Consider the following 14532-nt stretch of genomic DNA (forward strand, 5'->3'; position numbering starts at 1 on the left):
AACCCACCATCGTCCAGCCCAAAGAGGATCTTTCTCTCATCCCCTTAAAAAAAAAAAAAAAAAAAAAAGGGAATTCCCTAAAAAAGTTCAGCCCGGCCAACTCCATCCGCCCCCGAAAGCGGCGCGTGGAGCACGTCGCAGCTGACCTGGTGCTTCTGCCTGCGTTTCCGTTCCTGCTCGATCTTCTGCTGCTTCTCCAGCTTCTCGGTGATGCGAGCCTCGCGCAGGGACTGCCGCTTGCTGCGCTTGTACGCCTTGGCGTTCAGGGCCGTCTCCAAGGCCGTGTCTCGCCTCATGCACACCACCACTTCCTGACGCAGCTTTTGGAGAGATTCAGGTTTTAAAAAAAAAAAAAAAAAAAAGGAATTAATTCCGCGGGGCGACGCCGCAAATGTTTTAACAGCCTGAATTTCATGGCACCCGCAGCTCCCAGCCCCAGCGAGGGAATCAACCAGATTTCCTTTGGCAGAGAACTTACCTGTCGCTGAAAATTAAGCAGCCGTAGTGCTTTGAGTTCAATGGTAGCTTTGGTTCTCAGGTCACCAGCCAGGGAGCCCGGAAGGTTTTCCAGCTCTTGGATTCTGTGAGCGATGCGAGCCTGCAGCCTGCAGGGGAAGGAGAGGGGATTTCAGGGCGGGCAGGGACCAGCAGGAGGAATTCCCTGTCGTTGCTCAAGCTGCCGGGTTTCAGCCCCGGTTTGTGGAGGCCTTATCTCGAGCCAGACGGGGGCTCTCGGCAGCTGAGCTGTTTGGGTTGGGAGGGACCTTAAAGGCCACCCAGTGCCACCCCCCGCCCCGGGCAGGGACACCCCCACCTCAGAGCCCCCTCCAACCTGGGGTGTCCCCAGGGATGGGGCACCCCCCACCTCTCTGGGTCACCTCCGGGGGGGTCTCCCCACCCTCCCAGCCACAATTTCTTCTAATATTTCCCCCAAATCTCCCCTCTTTGATGCCCCGGCAACGTTCAAGCTCAGGTTGGCCGGGGCTTTGAGCCACCTGGGCTGGGCAGAGACGTCCCTGCTCGTAGAATCATCGAACCGTGGAGCCGTTTGGGTTGGGAGGGACCTTAAAGCCCCCCCAGTGCCACCCCCTGCCCTGGGCAGGGCCACCTCCCACCAGCCCAGGTTGCCCAAAGCCCCGGCCAACCTGGCCTTGGACCCCTCCAGGGATGGGGCAGCCACAGCTTCTCTGGGCAACCTGGGCCAGGGGCTCACCCCCCTCAACATGAAGGATTTCTTCTAATATCTCCCCTAAATCTCCCCTTTTTCAGCTTAAAACCCTTCCCCTTCGTCCCATGGCTCCCCTCCCTGATCCAGAGTCCCTTCCCGGCTTTCCCGGAGCCCCTTTAGGGACTGGAAGGGGCTCCAAGGTCTCCCCGGAGCCTTCTCTTCTCCAGGCTGAACCCCCCCAGCTCAGCCCGGCCCCACAGCAGAGGGGCTCCAGCCCTCCCAGCATCTCCGGGGCCTCCTCCGGCCCCGCTCCCACAGCTCCGCATCCGTCCGTCTGTCGGGGGCCCCAGAGGTAAAACAGGACGGGGAGGCATTGGGTTACGCCTCAGGAGGAGGAAAGCTCCTCCTGCCCCCCCCGCCTTACCTGTACTCCCTCTCCTGCAGGATTTCCACCGGGTCGAGCCCTCGGGGTTTCTGGATGGGCGTGATGCGGTTCTGCTTCTGGTGGAGCTGCACCATGGGGGCGGGCTGGGCCGGCTGCCCGGGAGACTGCGTCTGGGGCGGCATCACCGGCGAGGCGGCGGGAGGCACCGCCGGGGGGGCCGGGGAGGGCCGGCCGGTGGGCTGGGGGGGAATCAGTTTCTGAGGTGTGCTAGTGGGGGCTGCAGCATTTGCCATTGGTCCTGTGGGGGGGGGGAAAAAACCCAAAAAAACAACACGGCGCTGTCAAGAAAACGGCAAGGAAAAACACCCCGAATTCCCTCCCGGCGTGAAGAAGCGGCTCCGTGGACGCGGAGCCCGGCTTCAGCACAGCCCGCCGGCTTTCCCTCGCGCCGGGAGCCGCCGCCGCTCTGCCCCGCCATAAATTTAGCGGCGAATAAACCCCAGGGGCTCCTTCCCCAGGCAAACGCGATAAACTTTGAATGGCCGGTGGCAGAAAGCGCGCACGCAGCCTCCTAAAGCTGCGGCGGAACAACACGTCCGTTAAGCCAACTCTTCCGTCCCCATTTACAGGATTTTAAGCAGGAATCTCCACGCGGCGGCGGGATTTCCCCCCACCCTGGCACGTCGCTTCGTTAACCGCCAGCATCCTAACGAGCTCACGGTTCCGCATCGCGGTTTAAAGCAGTTTTGCTGCCGACGAGCTCCGGGTCTCACCTTCCGGCCAGGGCTTGGGGGGGCCGCCGGGGGGTTGCCCAGGCATTCCTGGGGGAACTCCTGAGGGTCCGGGAGGGGGCATGTTAGGCCCTCCTATACCTGCAGAAGGGCCAAAAAAAATACGGCAAAAAGGAAAAAAGAAGGGGGGAGGGCGGAAAAAAGAAGAAGAGAAAAAAAAAACCCCACATGAAGATGTTGATCTTTGCGTGTAAACACCAGGAACAAAGTCTTTCCTCCCGTTTAGGAGGCCTGACCAGCAGGTACGTGGTTTTGCAAGCACACAACCCCCCAAGACGTGCCCCCGTCCCCATCAGAGGGCCTTAAAGACCGTCCAGTGCCACCCCCTGCCCCGGGCAGGGCCACCTCCCACCAGCCCAGGTTGCCCAAAGCCCCGGCCAACCTGGCCTTGGACCCCTCCAGGGATGGGGCAGCCACAGCTTCTCTGTTCCGGCATCTCACCACCCTCAGAGTGAAGAATTTCTTCTACTATCTCCCCTAAATCTCCCCTTTTTCAGCTGAAAACCCTTCCCCCTCATCCCACGGCTCCCCTCCCTGATCCAGAATCCCTTCCCGGCTTTCCCGGAGCCCCTTTAGGGACTGGAAGGGGCTCCGAGGTCTCCCCGGAGCCCCTTTAGGGACTGGAAGGGGCTCCGAGGTCTCCCCGGAGCCCCTTTAGGGACTGGAAGGGGCTCCGAGGTCTCCCCGGAGCCCCTTTAGGGACTGGAAGGGGCTCCGAGGTCTCCCCGGAGCCTCTTTAGGGACTGGAAGGGGCTCCGAGGTCTCCCCGGAGCCTTCTCTTCTCCAGGCTGAATCCCCCCTGCCCCCATCCGAGTTGGGCTGCAAGCTGCGCAAACGGGAAACCCAAACTGGGCGACGGCAGGGCAGCGGGGAGGGTCAAACCCCGGTGCCACCGCGAAGAAGCAGCAGCGGCGGCGGCGCTCACCGTGAGGTCTGTTATAGTTTGGAGGTGTCGGTCCCGGTCCAGGCCCTTGCACTGGTCCTTGCACTGGTCCTGTCCCGGACACGGAAGGGGGAGGTAGTGTCGGCATTTGCTGCTGCATTCCAGGCATGGGTCGCTTTCCCTGCACCGCCATCTGAAGGTGGTCGGGCAACGGCTGGCCCCTGGCCAGCATCTTGTAGGCCATGATCTGCGCCCTCAGCTGGTGCAGCTGGTTCTGGTTAAAAGGGGTCGGCCCCCGGTTCTGCTGCCCCAATGCTTGGGGGTCGGCGCCGTCCAAGGGGACTCCCGTCGGGCCCGAGGATATGGGAGGGCCGGACGACGGACCGTTGGCCGGGACCGGGCTGGAGGCGTGCTCGGAGCCACCCAGCGGAGAAGGGTAACCTGGAGGGAGAGAGAAGACGGGTCAGACGGGAGCCAGGCGCTCACGGCGACCGGGATGGGAAGGGCCGAGCCAAAGGACAAGGAAAAACAACAGAAACCTCCTCCCCGGCGGAGCCCGCAGCTCCTTCAAATGTGGAAACCCCGGGAGCGCTACAGTCTTCCCAAAAATCAAGGATTTAAAGCAAATGCGAGCGGACGCGTGGGAAACGGTGCGCGCGGCGGGTGACGCCACACCAATCCCCATACGGGAGACGCCAGGAGGGACAAACTTCTCCCAGTTTGACCTTTTTATGCGATTCGTTTTCCTGACTATCTTAAGGGACACCTGATACGCGCGGAAGAGGGGAGCAACCAGCCACAGACGCTTCTGGGAGCTCCGGACCGATCCGCGGCCCAATCCCCGTGAAAAAAAAGCTTAATTTTTCTTCAAGAAAACCAACCTTGCGAGTGTTGATCCATTGGGCTGGGAGGAGGCCCCATTCCCGCGTGCCCGCCGGGCCGCATCGCCATCCCTTTCATCTGGCTGTAGCGAGGATCGTCGGTTATTCCCTTCTCGTGCATGGAGTCCATGGGCTGCGGGAGGAAACATCCCAAAAAAAAAAAAAAAATCAGAGAGTTGGCTACGCCCGAGAGGGAGGAAAGCGAGCGCAGGCGGCTCGGCGGAGCCCAGAGGGGCTCAAAGGCGCTAAGGGTTCGCCCTCGGCAGCCAGGAGATGCCATCGACCTCCCTAAAAACCCAAACCTACTGGGCTCGGTAAGAGGCCGCGCGCCGCAGCGATCGGCCCGCATTAGGCGGCGGGGAGGGGACTCGGCGCGAGGGAGCGTTTAAGAGAAACTCGAAATCGCTCCAAGATTTGGTTCTTCCCCAGGTGACGCTGAGGACGATCAAAAAAAAAAAAAACCAAACCCAGCTAAGAAACGGGGGGTTTGGACGACAAAACGAAACAAAAAAAAACCAAACCCAAACCCCCAAAGGCTTGGATGGGCGAAACGGAAAGGGAGAAGCTGCTTTTCCCTGAGCTCCAAATTCCCAAGGAGAGAAACCTTCCCTACGTGTTCCACTCTCCTTATTTCGGAATTAAACTCCTGCGCCCCCGCCGTGGCAACCCAGGAGCGAGGTTGAGAGAGAGGTACCATGCCCTGGTAACAAAAATCATGGAATCACGGAACGGTTTGGGTTGGGAGGGACCTTAAAGGCCACCCAGTGCCACCCCCTGCCATGAGTGGGGACATCTCCCACCAGCCCAGGTTGCCCAAAGCCCCGGCCAACCTGGCCTTGGACCCCCCCAGGGATGGGGCAGCCACAGCTTCTCTGTTCCGGCATCTCACCACCCTCAGAGTGAAGAATTTCTTCTAGTATTTCCCCCAAATCTCCCCTCTTTGATGCCCCGGCAACGTTCAAGCTCAGGTTGGCCGGGGCTTTGAGCCACCTGGGCTGGGCAGAGACGTCCCTGCTCGTAGAATCATCGAACCGTGGAGCCGTTTGGGTTGGGAGGGACCTTAAAGACCCTCCAGTGGGCAGGGCCACCTCCCACCAGCCCAGGTTGCCCAAAGCCCCGTCCAGCCTGGCCTTGAAGGCATCAACCTGGCCTTGAAGGCATCAACCCAGCCCTAAGAGGCGCCAACCCGGCCCCAAAATAAACCATTAACTTCTCAGACTTCCCTCGAGGGAAACGTGATACACGAGCACCCAAAAAAAAAAAGAAAAAGAAATTAACACGAAAACTAAGCCGTCTAACCCGTTTTTCCTTCATTTTACCGCAGCGGAATGTATTCCCCCCCACCTCCCCTCACCTTGTGCATCTGATGCATGTTGTCCTGAGCGTAGCCCCCCGGCCCCTGGGGGGGCAGCGGGTGTCCCGCCGAGGGTGGCCCGGGGCTGGGTCCCATCATACTGTGTGCGGAGCCGGGCGAGGGGCCGGGGCTGGGGCCCAGCATGGCCCCCGGCGAGGGGCCGGGTCCCGGGGAGGGTCCCGGGCGGGGGGTTCCCCCCATGGGAGGATCCGGAGTCGACATCTTTCAGCGCCGGGAGCTGGGTCCTGCCGTCGGGGAACTCGTCTCAGGCGCCGCTCCTGGGAAAAGCCCCCCCCCGAAAACGGGGACGGAAAAGGGAAATTAGGATTAGGGAAGGGCGGTACGGGACGCCTTGCCCCGAGCAGAGCCCTTGCTAACGAACCCTGAGCTCGTTAGAGACCCCCAGCCTCGACGGCTTTGCAAAACCGGAGGCTTGAGGAACGAGAAAGCCGCTCCCAAATCCGTCGTCCTCGCAGCGGGCACTGAATATTCCCGGGATACCACGCTGCAATCCACTCCGTGCAGAAAGCTGGGGTTTTTTTGGGTCAACTTAAGTGGTTTTATACCAGTTCTGGAAGCGATATTTTTGCGCAGGCCTTGAAACCGATTTGAACGTCTTCTCCCCGCAAACGTTAACTGCGGAGACGCGGGTAAAGCCAAAATATCCATCGAAATCCAGCACCCGAACGCTCCAGAGACTCGTTCCAGTTCAACGGGGCGATTTGCGTGGAAAAGCGCGGCTCTTGCGCAAGAAACTAGAATTTCTGGTTAATTCAGGGCTCTTAAAAAAAGAAATAAATTAAATTAAGACACCCATCCCCGTTTGGAAATGCGTTTGTGGCTACAACCAACAGGCCGTGGGGGGGGGATGGGAGAACCCATCCTCCGGTCCCAAAGCGGGATTAATTCTACCCAAAAGCGATGTTCCCGCTGTGGGAAGTCTCACTCCGATTTCCCAGATGTGAATCCAACCCGGGGCAGGCGGGTGGGAAATCAAAATAAATAATGAAAGCGCGCTTTATCCCTCCGATTTATTTCCCCTTTAAAATGAGGTTTGACGAAAGTCGTAGTGTGGGGGGGGGGGGGGGGGGAAAGATTTTCGCCTCCTGGGATTTGCTCGGGGAACGGATCTCGTTTGGACCAATTAATTAGGACCGACGTCGCTTTTGGCGGGCAGCGGGGGCTTCCGTGTCTCCGTCGACGCCCGGGGGGTTAACCCACCAGTTTGCCGCTGGTGTTAAACTGGGAGGTGCCGTCAGCGTGAAAATTAACGAGAGCCAACGCCGGGAACGCAGGGACGTCGGGAAGGGGCACGGATCGGGACGGTCCTCGCCGCTCCCTTCCCACCGAGCAGCTCCCCTCGCCAGGAGGAGGGTTTGGCAACGGCAGAAACGGGGATGATTTGATTATTTTGACTTCAAAACACGGTGAAAAGTGGAAACGTGGGGGGTTTGTTTTGGTTTGGTTTTGTTTTTCCGAGCCTGCAGGTGGCTGCGGTGAACGCAAACCCCGGTTATGGCAGGAGAACGGCTACCGCCTGCGTTTCGCTGCTCAGAGCCCGGCGGGACAAGCCGCGGGGCCGGGAATCCGCAGCGTCACCCCATTTTTCGCTTAAAAAATCCGCAGCTTCCGCGGGATTTAAACACACCCCCCCCCAGCCACCCCGGTTCGCCGCCTGAGCCAGAGGAAGGGATCCCCGCGCCGGCGAGGCGGCCGACGGAAGCTAAACCTGACGTCAAACAGGGACGCGGAGTTATCTGGTCCAACGCCGGTGGTTTTCTGAGCTGGGGAGACGCGTGCGTGTGCGTTGTCACCGGCACCCGGAAAAAAACGCCCGCAGCCGCCCGGGAAGGCAAATCCCCGCAATCCCCCGCAAATCCCAGGCATATTTTGGCTGTGAGAGCCAAAGGAGGATCCGACGGCAGCAGAGCAGCCGGGAGGAGGAGACAGAAAATGGGTTAATTGGCAGAAATCCCGGGCTCCGGGGGTAAAAAAAAAAAAAAAAATCCATGAGGCCTGTGCTCGCTGGCAGCGCTCAGAGGGTGATGGAAGGATGAAAAGCTCCTTTTTTTTTTTTTTTTTTAAGGCCGGGTGATATCGCAGCTCCTCCCGGATTCATCCCGAGCGCCGCCTCCTCGTTTCCAGCTTCCCCGCCAACGCCAAGGCACAAGTTAGGGACATTTCCCATGAATTAAACGCATTTCCAGCGGTGGCGCGGAGACGCTTCCCAGCCGCGCAGGGCATCCAGAACAACCGCAATTAAGGCGCCGCTCTTTGCCTAACGAGCGTGGGGCAGACGATCCCTCGCCGAGCCGCTACCTCTCCCTCCCGAAGCCGGGTTGGTGTTTCATCCCCATTTCTTCTGGCAATTTGCGGTTGTGGGTGTTTATTTTCCCCTTTTCCTCCCGTGCCGTTGGAAAACACGCCGGAGCCAAGTGTTCCCAAGCCGAAGGGAACAATCCCGCAGACGCTCGTAGATCTCTGGTCATCCCAGTGCTGGGGCGGGGCGGAATTCAGGCACTCGCGTTTTCACGCTAAAAAGGTGCAAAGCGGCTGGGAAAAAGCACAACGCGCCTAAAAAACTTCCTTTTCCCCTCATCCTAAACCTATCCGGCTCCGCAGCAGCACCAAATCCACGGATTTAATCATCTTCAGGACCGGCGGGCTGCCAAAAGGGTAAGCGTCCTCCAAAGTTCAGGCTCGTTTCCTGCTGGAAAACCCAGACTCGAGCGAAACGGCGGCGATTCCCAGGACACGGAGCAGCCGTCGAGGGAGGGAAACTTCCTGAAATATCGGCGCGGGGCATCCCGCGCTCGCGCAGGAGGCAGGAGAACTCCTCGAAAGCGCCCTTCGTCTATTAAAACATCTTCCGGGCGCTGGCGAAACACATCTTTTTGGGTGCTCTGCTCCGGGGATGGCTTTTTCTCGGGCGATCCCGCTCCTGAAGCGGCTTTGAAAGGATCCGGGTGCATCCCTTGTCCTGGAACAAACCCCCCTCCCCCTGCGGCTCTTCAGGCTTTACGTTTCCCCGTTTAAAAAGTAAAGAACGTTCAATACTCACTTCTCGGGTCGCCGCCGGGGAAGGGGCAGCGCGAGGGTTTGGGCGCTCACAGGCAAAGGGAAGAGAAACGCGGCGGGCGGCCCCTTTCACTCGGTTTTTTTACGCGGTTTTGAGCAGCCGGTGAAAATTCGGCTTTTACGGCTGCAGAGCCTCCCCTCCAGCCCGTCCCAGGCACCCGCGGCCGAAGGCAGGGGTTTATCCCCCAGTTAAGTTCCTTCCAGCCCTCGGGAATCTTCCTCCTTCCACCCACCCCCAGGGGAAAAACAAGGGCCGCAGGAGCCGCTTCCCGCTCCTCCCGCCACCGCTAACGAGGAAGCGAGGACTAACGAAGCATTTTGGAGAGGAGGGATGCTGCCCCACAGCCCTGCCCGAGCAGGAGCCGCGCTCCCGGTGCCGGCTTTTCCAGGAGAAAACCGAAATAAAGAGCATTTAAAGGAAGGTTACAGAATCGTGAAGTGCTTTTCCATGAAAAACCTGGATCTGCTCGTCTCCGGCGCCGCGGGAGACGCCAGCACCAGCATCACCTCTCCACTGCGGCAATTTTATTCTTATTTTTAAGGGGAAAAAACCCATCTGATCCCCTAAAACGTCACCCTGGGGGATGCGTCCGCCCAGCGCCGGGTGCTCCCGAGGCGAGGAAATCCCGAAATCCAGGCACCTACCTCTGGGCATGGAGCTCTGCGCGGCGGCCGGGGGAGGTCTGGGCACGGCGAGCTTTTAACCCAACGCTGCAGGGAGGCGGCGGGGGGGGGAAAAAAAGGCAATTAGTTGGTCCCCGTTCGTTATCGGGCGCGAGGGAGAAGGGAGCTCCCTGTCCCCCAGTCTGGGGGCAGGGGGGGCGGGGGGAAAGCGTGTTAGCAAGCCTGAACCACATGCGCTGCTCGTCAGCCTGTTATTAAAAATGTAAAACTCGAAAAAACCCGCTAGAATTCAAAAAAAAAAAAAAAAAACCCCGCTAGAATCTGGGAAAAAAAAAAAAGCTAGAATTCAGAAAAAAACCCGCTAGAATCCAGAAGAAAAAAAGCTAGAATTCAGAAAAAAACCCGCTAGAATTCGAAAAACACCTGCTAGAATTCAGAAAACAAACCGCTAGAATTTGAAAAACACCTCCAGAATTCGAAAAAAAAAAATCTCGAATTCAAAAAATCTTGAATTAAAAAAAAAAAAAAGTAATCCATAATAATAATTTAAAAATTATCCAGAATCCGGAAAAAAACCCCACCCAGAATCCGGGGGGAAAAAAAAAAAAAATCCAGAATTGAAAACATAAAAAAATCCAGAATTGAAAACATAAAAAAATTCAAAATGCAGCCAATCAATTTGATGGTTTGGGGTTTGTTTTTGTTTTTTCTGGGGGGGGGGAGGAATTTGCTTATTTACAGGTAAATTATCACCTCTCAAAAGGCGTTGGGACACACACACACCCCCCCCCCGCACCGCTCCCCCACTGCCCTGTCTCACCACGTCCGTCCATCCGGCAAGTGGTTGCCGCTGGCACGTGCCAGCGAGGCCACCGGCACGCAGAGGCCACCGTAGCGAGCTCCGGACCCCCTCCAAGGTAGGGGCCGGGGGTGGGGCGGGAAATTTTGGGGGGGGACGGATGAGGGCACGGGGACAGCCCGGTGACAGTCGGCGCCGTAAACACGCGGCAATGAATTAAAGAATTGAAATTAATAACCAACGCCTTCGCTCCGGCTACGGAGACTCGGGGCGCTCCTGCGCGAAAATACATCTCCCTCTTTTCCACGACCGTAATTTCATTATTTTTTATTATAGTTAAAAAAAGAAAACAAAACCAAAACCGCCTAAATCATAGGCTGGGAATCGTTATGAAGTCCTTGATTGCAGGAGGTAAAAAAAAACAAACAAAAACCAAACCCCGTCCTTAATTAATTCGAGTCATTTGTCAGGGGTGGCTGGCGCAGTTTGCCTATTTATGAGGCTTTTCGGCGCGTTTTCGTAACGTATAGAGACGGTTGGGTGAAAAATCAGCCGCTTCCCTAAAAAAAAGGTTTATTTTCTTCGGTTTTTGTCACTTAAAATTATAACCCCCCCCCTTCCGCCCCCGAGCTCGGGGCAGGCTCAGCCCGGAGTTTTCTTGTTTCGGGAGAAAAAGTTTTCAGGATTTTTTTTTTTTTTTTTTTGAAGCTTTTTGAAACTTTTAGCGGCCAAAGGAGCCCAAGAAGCCCGAGGTAAACGAAAGAGGCTGCTCGTTTCTTCGTTAGCGCGGTGCAGCTCGTGAATTTTAAGCGGCAGCTGCACAAATCCCTTAATTACAGCCCCCCCGCCCATCTCCCACCTCCTTCAGACTCCAATCTCCCAAGGAGGAAAATAGAAATTATTCTAACGGGGGGAAATTAGCAGCAGAGTCTCCCGCTTTCCTTCCCATCCCAAAGGTTGGGGGGGGGGGGGGGGGGGGGGGGCGGTGGCAGAGCCGGAGCAGCTCCGGATAGCGCCCACCCATTGGGGGAAAAAAGGAAAAAAGTGGGGGGGGGATAAAAAAAACCCCTAAAATACATAAAACCTTTGTCGCCTCGCTGGGGGAAAGCTAAAAATCCCACTCTGCCAGTGCAGGAAAACGCCGTGTTTCGTCTCAAAAAGATCCAAACGCCACCGCAGGAAAAGAATTTCGGGTTATTTCCGCCCACCCCCCCCCCACCAAAAAAAAAATCAGGAGCTTATTCCGAAAAATCATCTCGGAGGTGTTTCTCAGCAGCCCGGCGCCGCAGGGATTCTCCCCGCAGGATGATGCTCGTTGCCTGGCTTTAAGGCGTCGGAAAAAGGGGACAGTTTGGGTGACTGCGCCCCCAAAAATCCCCCCCCTCCCCCCCCCCAATGATGGCTGGGACCACCAGGAGCAGCCCCAGAGACCCCAGGACCCCCCGACAGCCCCCAGGGACCCCCCCAACAGCCCCGATGGCGACGCTGCCACAAAACAAAGAACGGCGGCGTCGCCAACAAAGGGGAGGCAGATTCGCCCCCCCAGAATGGAAGATGCTGGCGGAGACATCCCCACTCCCCCCCCCCCCGCCCCCAAAATTCTGACGGCAGCTCCTGGTCCCTGTCATCGTTGGGTTCCTCTGGCTTTGTGCGGCACCGGGGGGGGTTTCTGCGGGGTTTTTTCACTAATGAGCATCGTGATAATAAACAAAGACACAACCCCCCCTTTCTCTGCGACATCACCCCCCCCAAATGGGGCCCTCGCTGCGCCCCGTTCCCTCCGATCCCAGGGTGATGCCGGGAAGGTGATGAATTCCCAGAGGGATGGAGGCCGGGGCAGCTCCAGGAGGAGCCCGTCGAAGGGAGCCCGTCCTCGGGTACCGTGACACCCCCCCCCCCCCCCAACTGCCTCTCACCGCCCCCCAAAAAGGGGGAAAATCCATTAATTTTAGGGGTGGGGAGGAGGTGATGGAGGGAGGTTGATCCCGGCGTCCCAGGAATGAGGTGAAGCCGCCGCAGCCTGAGGAAGGGGATGCTGAGACCCCCAGAGCAGCCCAAAACCGGCTGGGGGGGGGGGGGGTTGGGGGGGGGGGTCTGTGACAGTGACAGCAGCTGGGGCGGTGGGGGGGGGGGGGGCTGGATGGCAGGAGGGGGACGAGCACCCCGGGAGAGGGCGAGATGGGGAGGGGGGGACAGTGTCCTCCAGAAGGACAAAGAGGAATCGCTGGGGAGAATGAGGAGGATGGGGCTGGGAGGGGGGGCGCAAAATGCCCCGGGGCGGGGGGAACACTGCCCCAAAGAGAGGGGGGAATGGGGGGGGTTTAAAGGGGAGGGGGGGGCTGGGGGCACCGGACACCCAGCAAGGTGGGGGAAAATGGCTAGATCTGGGGGGAGGGCGCCCCCCCTTATGAAGGGGGACGGGGAAGGAGGCTGGGGGTTGAGGGGGGGACACTGCGGTGCCCATGACCCCTCCCGCAGCAAAGGTGGGGGACAAGGCAGGGGGGACAGAGTCCAGCCCTGCCTGTTCCACGGTGGGGAGATGGTGGTGGGGCGGGGGGGGCGTCTGGAAAGGGGGGTGCCGATGGGGAAGGAATAATGGAGGGGTGAAAGGGAGGAGGATGCTGGGGGGGGGGGAGCTGGAAAGGTGGGGGGGGGGGCGAGAAGGGCGACTGGGGAGGGATGATAAGGGGGTTGAAAAAAGGGGGGGCAGATGCTGGGGGGGGGGGCGCTGAGAAGGGGGATTGAGAGCAGAGATAGATACTGGGGGGGGTTGAAAATGGGGGGGCGAGGCTGGGGGAGACGCTGAGGGGCTGAAAAGCCGGAGGTGCCGGGGGGGAGGGGGGGGGGTTTGAAAGGGGGGGGTCGAGAAGGGCGACTGAAGGGGGAGGGATGATGAAGGGGTTTAAAAAGGGGGCTTTAAGGGGGGATTGATGCTGCGGGGGGGCTGAAAAGGGGGACTAAGAGATGGATCCTGAGGGGGGATGAAAGGGGGGGGGGATGCTGGGGGAGACGCTGAGGGGCTGAAAAGCGGGGGGTGCTGGGGGGGGGGCAAAAGAGGGAGCGAAATACGGGGGGGGGGGGGGGAGATGGCGGGGGGGGGGGAAGCGAAACGGGGTGGGGGAGGGGGGGCAAGCCGGGGTGAGGAGGAGGATGACGGCGGGGGGAGGAAGAGGAGGCACGGAGCCCCCCCCGGTCCCGAACAATAGACAGCGCGGCCGGCGGCAGCGCTCCGCCGAGCTCCCGTGACCCTCCCGGGCCGCCGTACCCAGCCCCCCCCATCCATCCATCCATCCATCCATTCCCCTAAACACCCCCCCCCCCGCCATCCCGCCCCTCCCGGCCCCGTCCCGCCGGGCCCCGCCCGCCCTTACCGCGCTGGCCGCCGCAGGAGCCGCTGGCAAGGCCCATCCCCGCCGGGCGGCCCCGTCTCGCCGGGCGCTGAGGGGGAACAAAGGAGCCGCCGCCGCCGCCGCCTGAGGGAGCGACGGAGACGCGCGCGCTCCCGCCACACAGGCCGCCCGCGCGCGTGCGCGGCGCCACACGCACGCACGCACGCGCGCGCGCGGGCCCGCCCCTCTCCCCCCAGCCGACCAATAGGGCGGCGCCCCTCTCCCCCCCCGCCGGCGCGGCCAATGAGATGAGGGGAACGGGTGCGGGTGCGCGCGCGCTCCGCCGGGCGAGCCCGCCTCCTCCGCGCCATTGGCGGAGGGGGGGGCAGCGGTCGCGCGCTTCGGCCAATAGGAGGAGGCGGAGCGCAGCCGGCGGGGAGGGGAATGGAGGAGGCTGGCCCCACCCACTCCCCGCCCGGCAGCCAATGGAAGGCGTCCTGATGTTGCCTCCTGCCCCGCCCCTCCGCCTGTCTGTCACCCGCGCCGGCAGCCAATCAGCGCGGGGCTCGCGGCCTGGCGCGGGGCTGCGTCCCCGCCGCAGCCAATGGAGAGGCGGAAAAGGGGCCGGGGGCGGGAACGTGCCGCTCGCGGGGAGGGGCGGGGCGGGGCGGGGCGGGGCGGGGCGGGGCGGGCGGAGGGGTGGGGAGAGGCTGTGTGCGCGCGCCAGCGGCGCGGGGGAGGGGGCCCTCGCGCATGCGCAGTGACCGCGCCACTGCGGCGAAGGGGAGGGGCGGGGGGGGGCTGTGAGGTAACGGGGGGGAGGGGACACGGGGGGGGGGGTTGTGAGGGATGAGGGGGGTCCTGGGGTCCGGGGGATGCGGCCTGTGAGGGACAGAGGGGGTCCCGGGGGGGGGGGAACGAAGCCCAAGGATGGGGCCTGTGAGGGATGGGGAGGGGTTCTGGGGGGGGCAAGGCCCGAGGATGGGGCCTATGAGGGCCCGGGGGGGTCCGGGGGATGCGGCTTGTGAGGGACAGAGGGGGCCCTGGGTGGGGACGAAGCCCAAGGATGGGGCCTGTGAGGGATGAGGGGGGGTCCCGGGGGCCGGGGGGGCCGTGGGGTGGGGCCTGTGAGGGACAAGGAGGGGTTCTGGGGGGGGGCAAGGCCCGAGGATGGGGCCTGTGAGGGATGAGGGGGGGTCCCGCGGGCCGGGGGGGGCCGGGAAGGGGGGGCAGAACCCTT

The 14532-nt window shown here is 60.7% G+C and overlaps 1 protein-coding gene across 9 annotated transcripts in view; it reads right to left on the bottom strand.

Annotated features, from left to right (window-relative positions):
• The window catches only part of SMARCA4 (SWI/SNF related BAF chromatin remodeling complex subunit ATPase 4), a 44968-nt gene extending 31447 nt beyond the window's left edge, over positions 1–13521 (bottom strand). For 8 of the 9 annotated variants that reach the window (XM_074567136.1, XM_074567135.1, XM_074567134.1 and 5 more), the window contains exons 1-9: positions 13335–13521; positions 9186–9251; positions 5463–5740; positions 4109–4241; positions 3270–3668; positions 2327–2425; positions 1593–1851; positions 479–605; positions 147–320 (exon numbers count right to left, since the gene is read on the bottom strand). In XM_074567136.1, the coding sequence (XP_074423237.1) occupies positions 147–320; positions 479–605; positions 1593–1851; positions 2327–2425; positions 3270–3668; positions 4109–4241; positions 5463–5684 (1413 nt within the window). In that variant the 5' untranslated portion in view covers positions 5685–5740; positions 9186–9251; positions 13335–13521. Of the gene's footprint in view, positions 1–146; positions 321–478; positions 606–1592; positions 1852–2326; positions 2426–3269; positions 3669–4108; positions 4242–5462; positions 6576–9185; positions 9252–13334 lie in introns of those variants that run through there. The other variant, XM_074567129.1, reaches the window with a different exon arrangement.
• Between the last annotated feature and the right edge of the window lie 1011 nt (positions 13522–14532).

This window comes from Larus michahellis, chromosome 25 (genome assembly GCF_964199755.1).
Source record: "Larus michahellis chromosome 25, bLarMic1.1, whole genome shotgun sequence".
Taxonomy (NCBI): Eukaryota; Metazoa; Chordata; class Aves; order Charadriiformes; family Laridae; genus Larus; species Larus michahellis.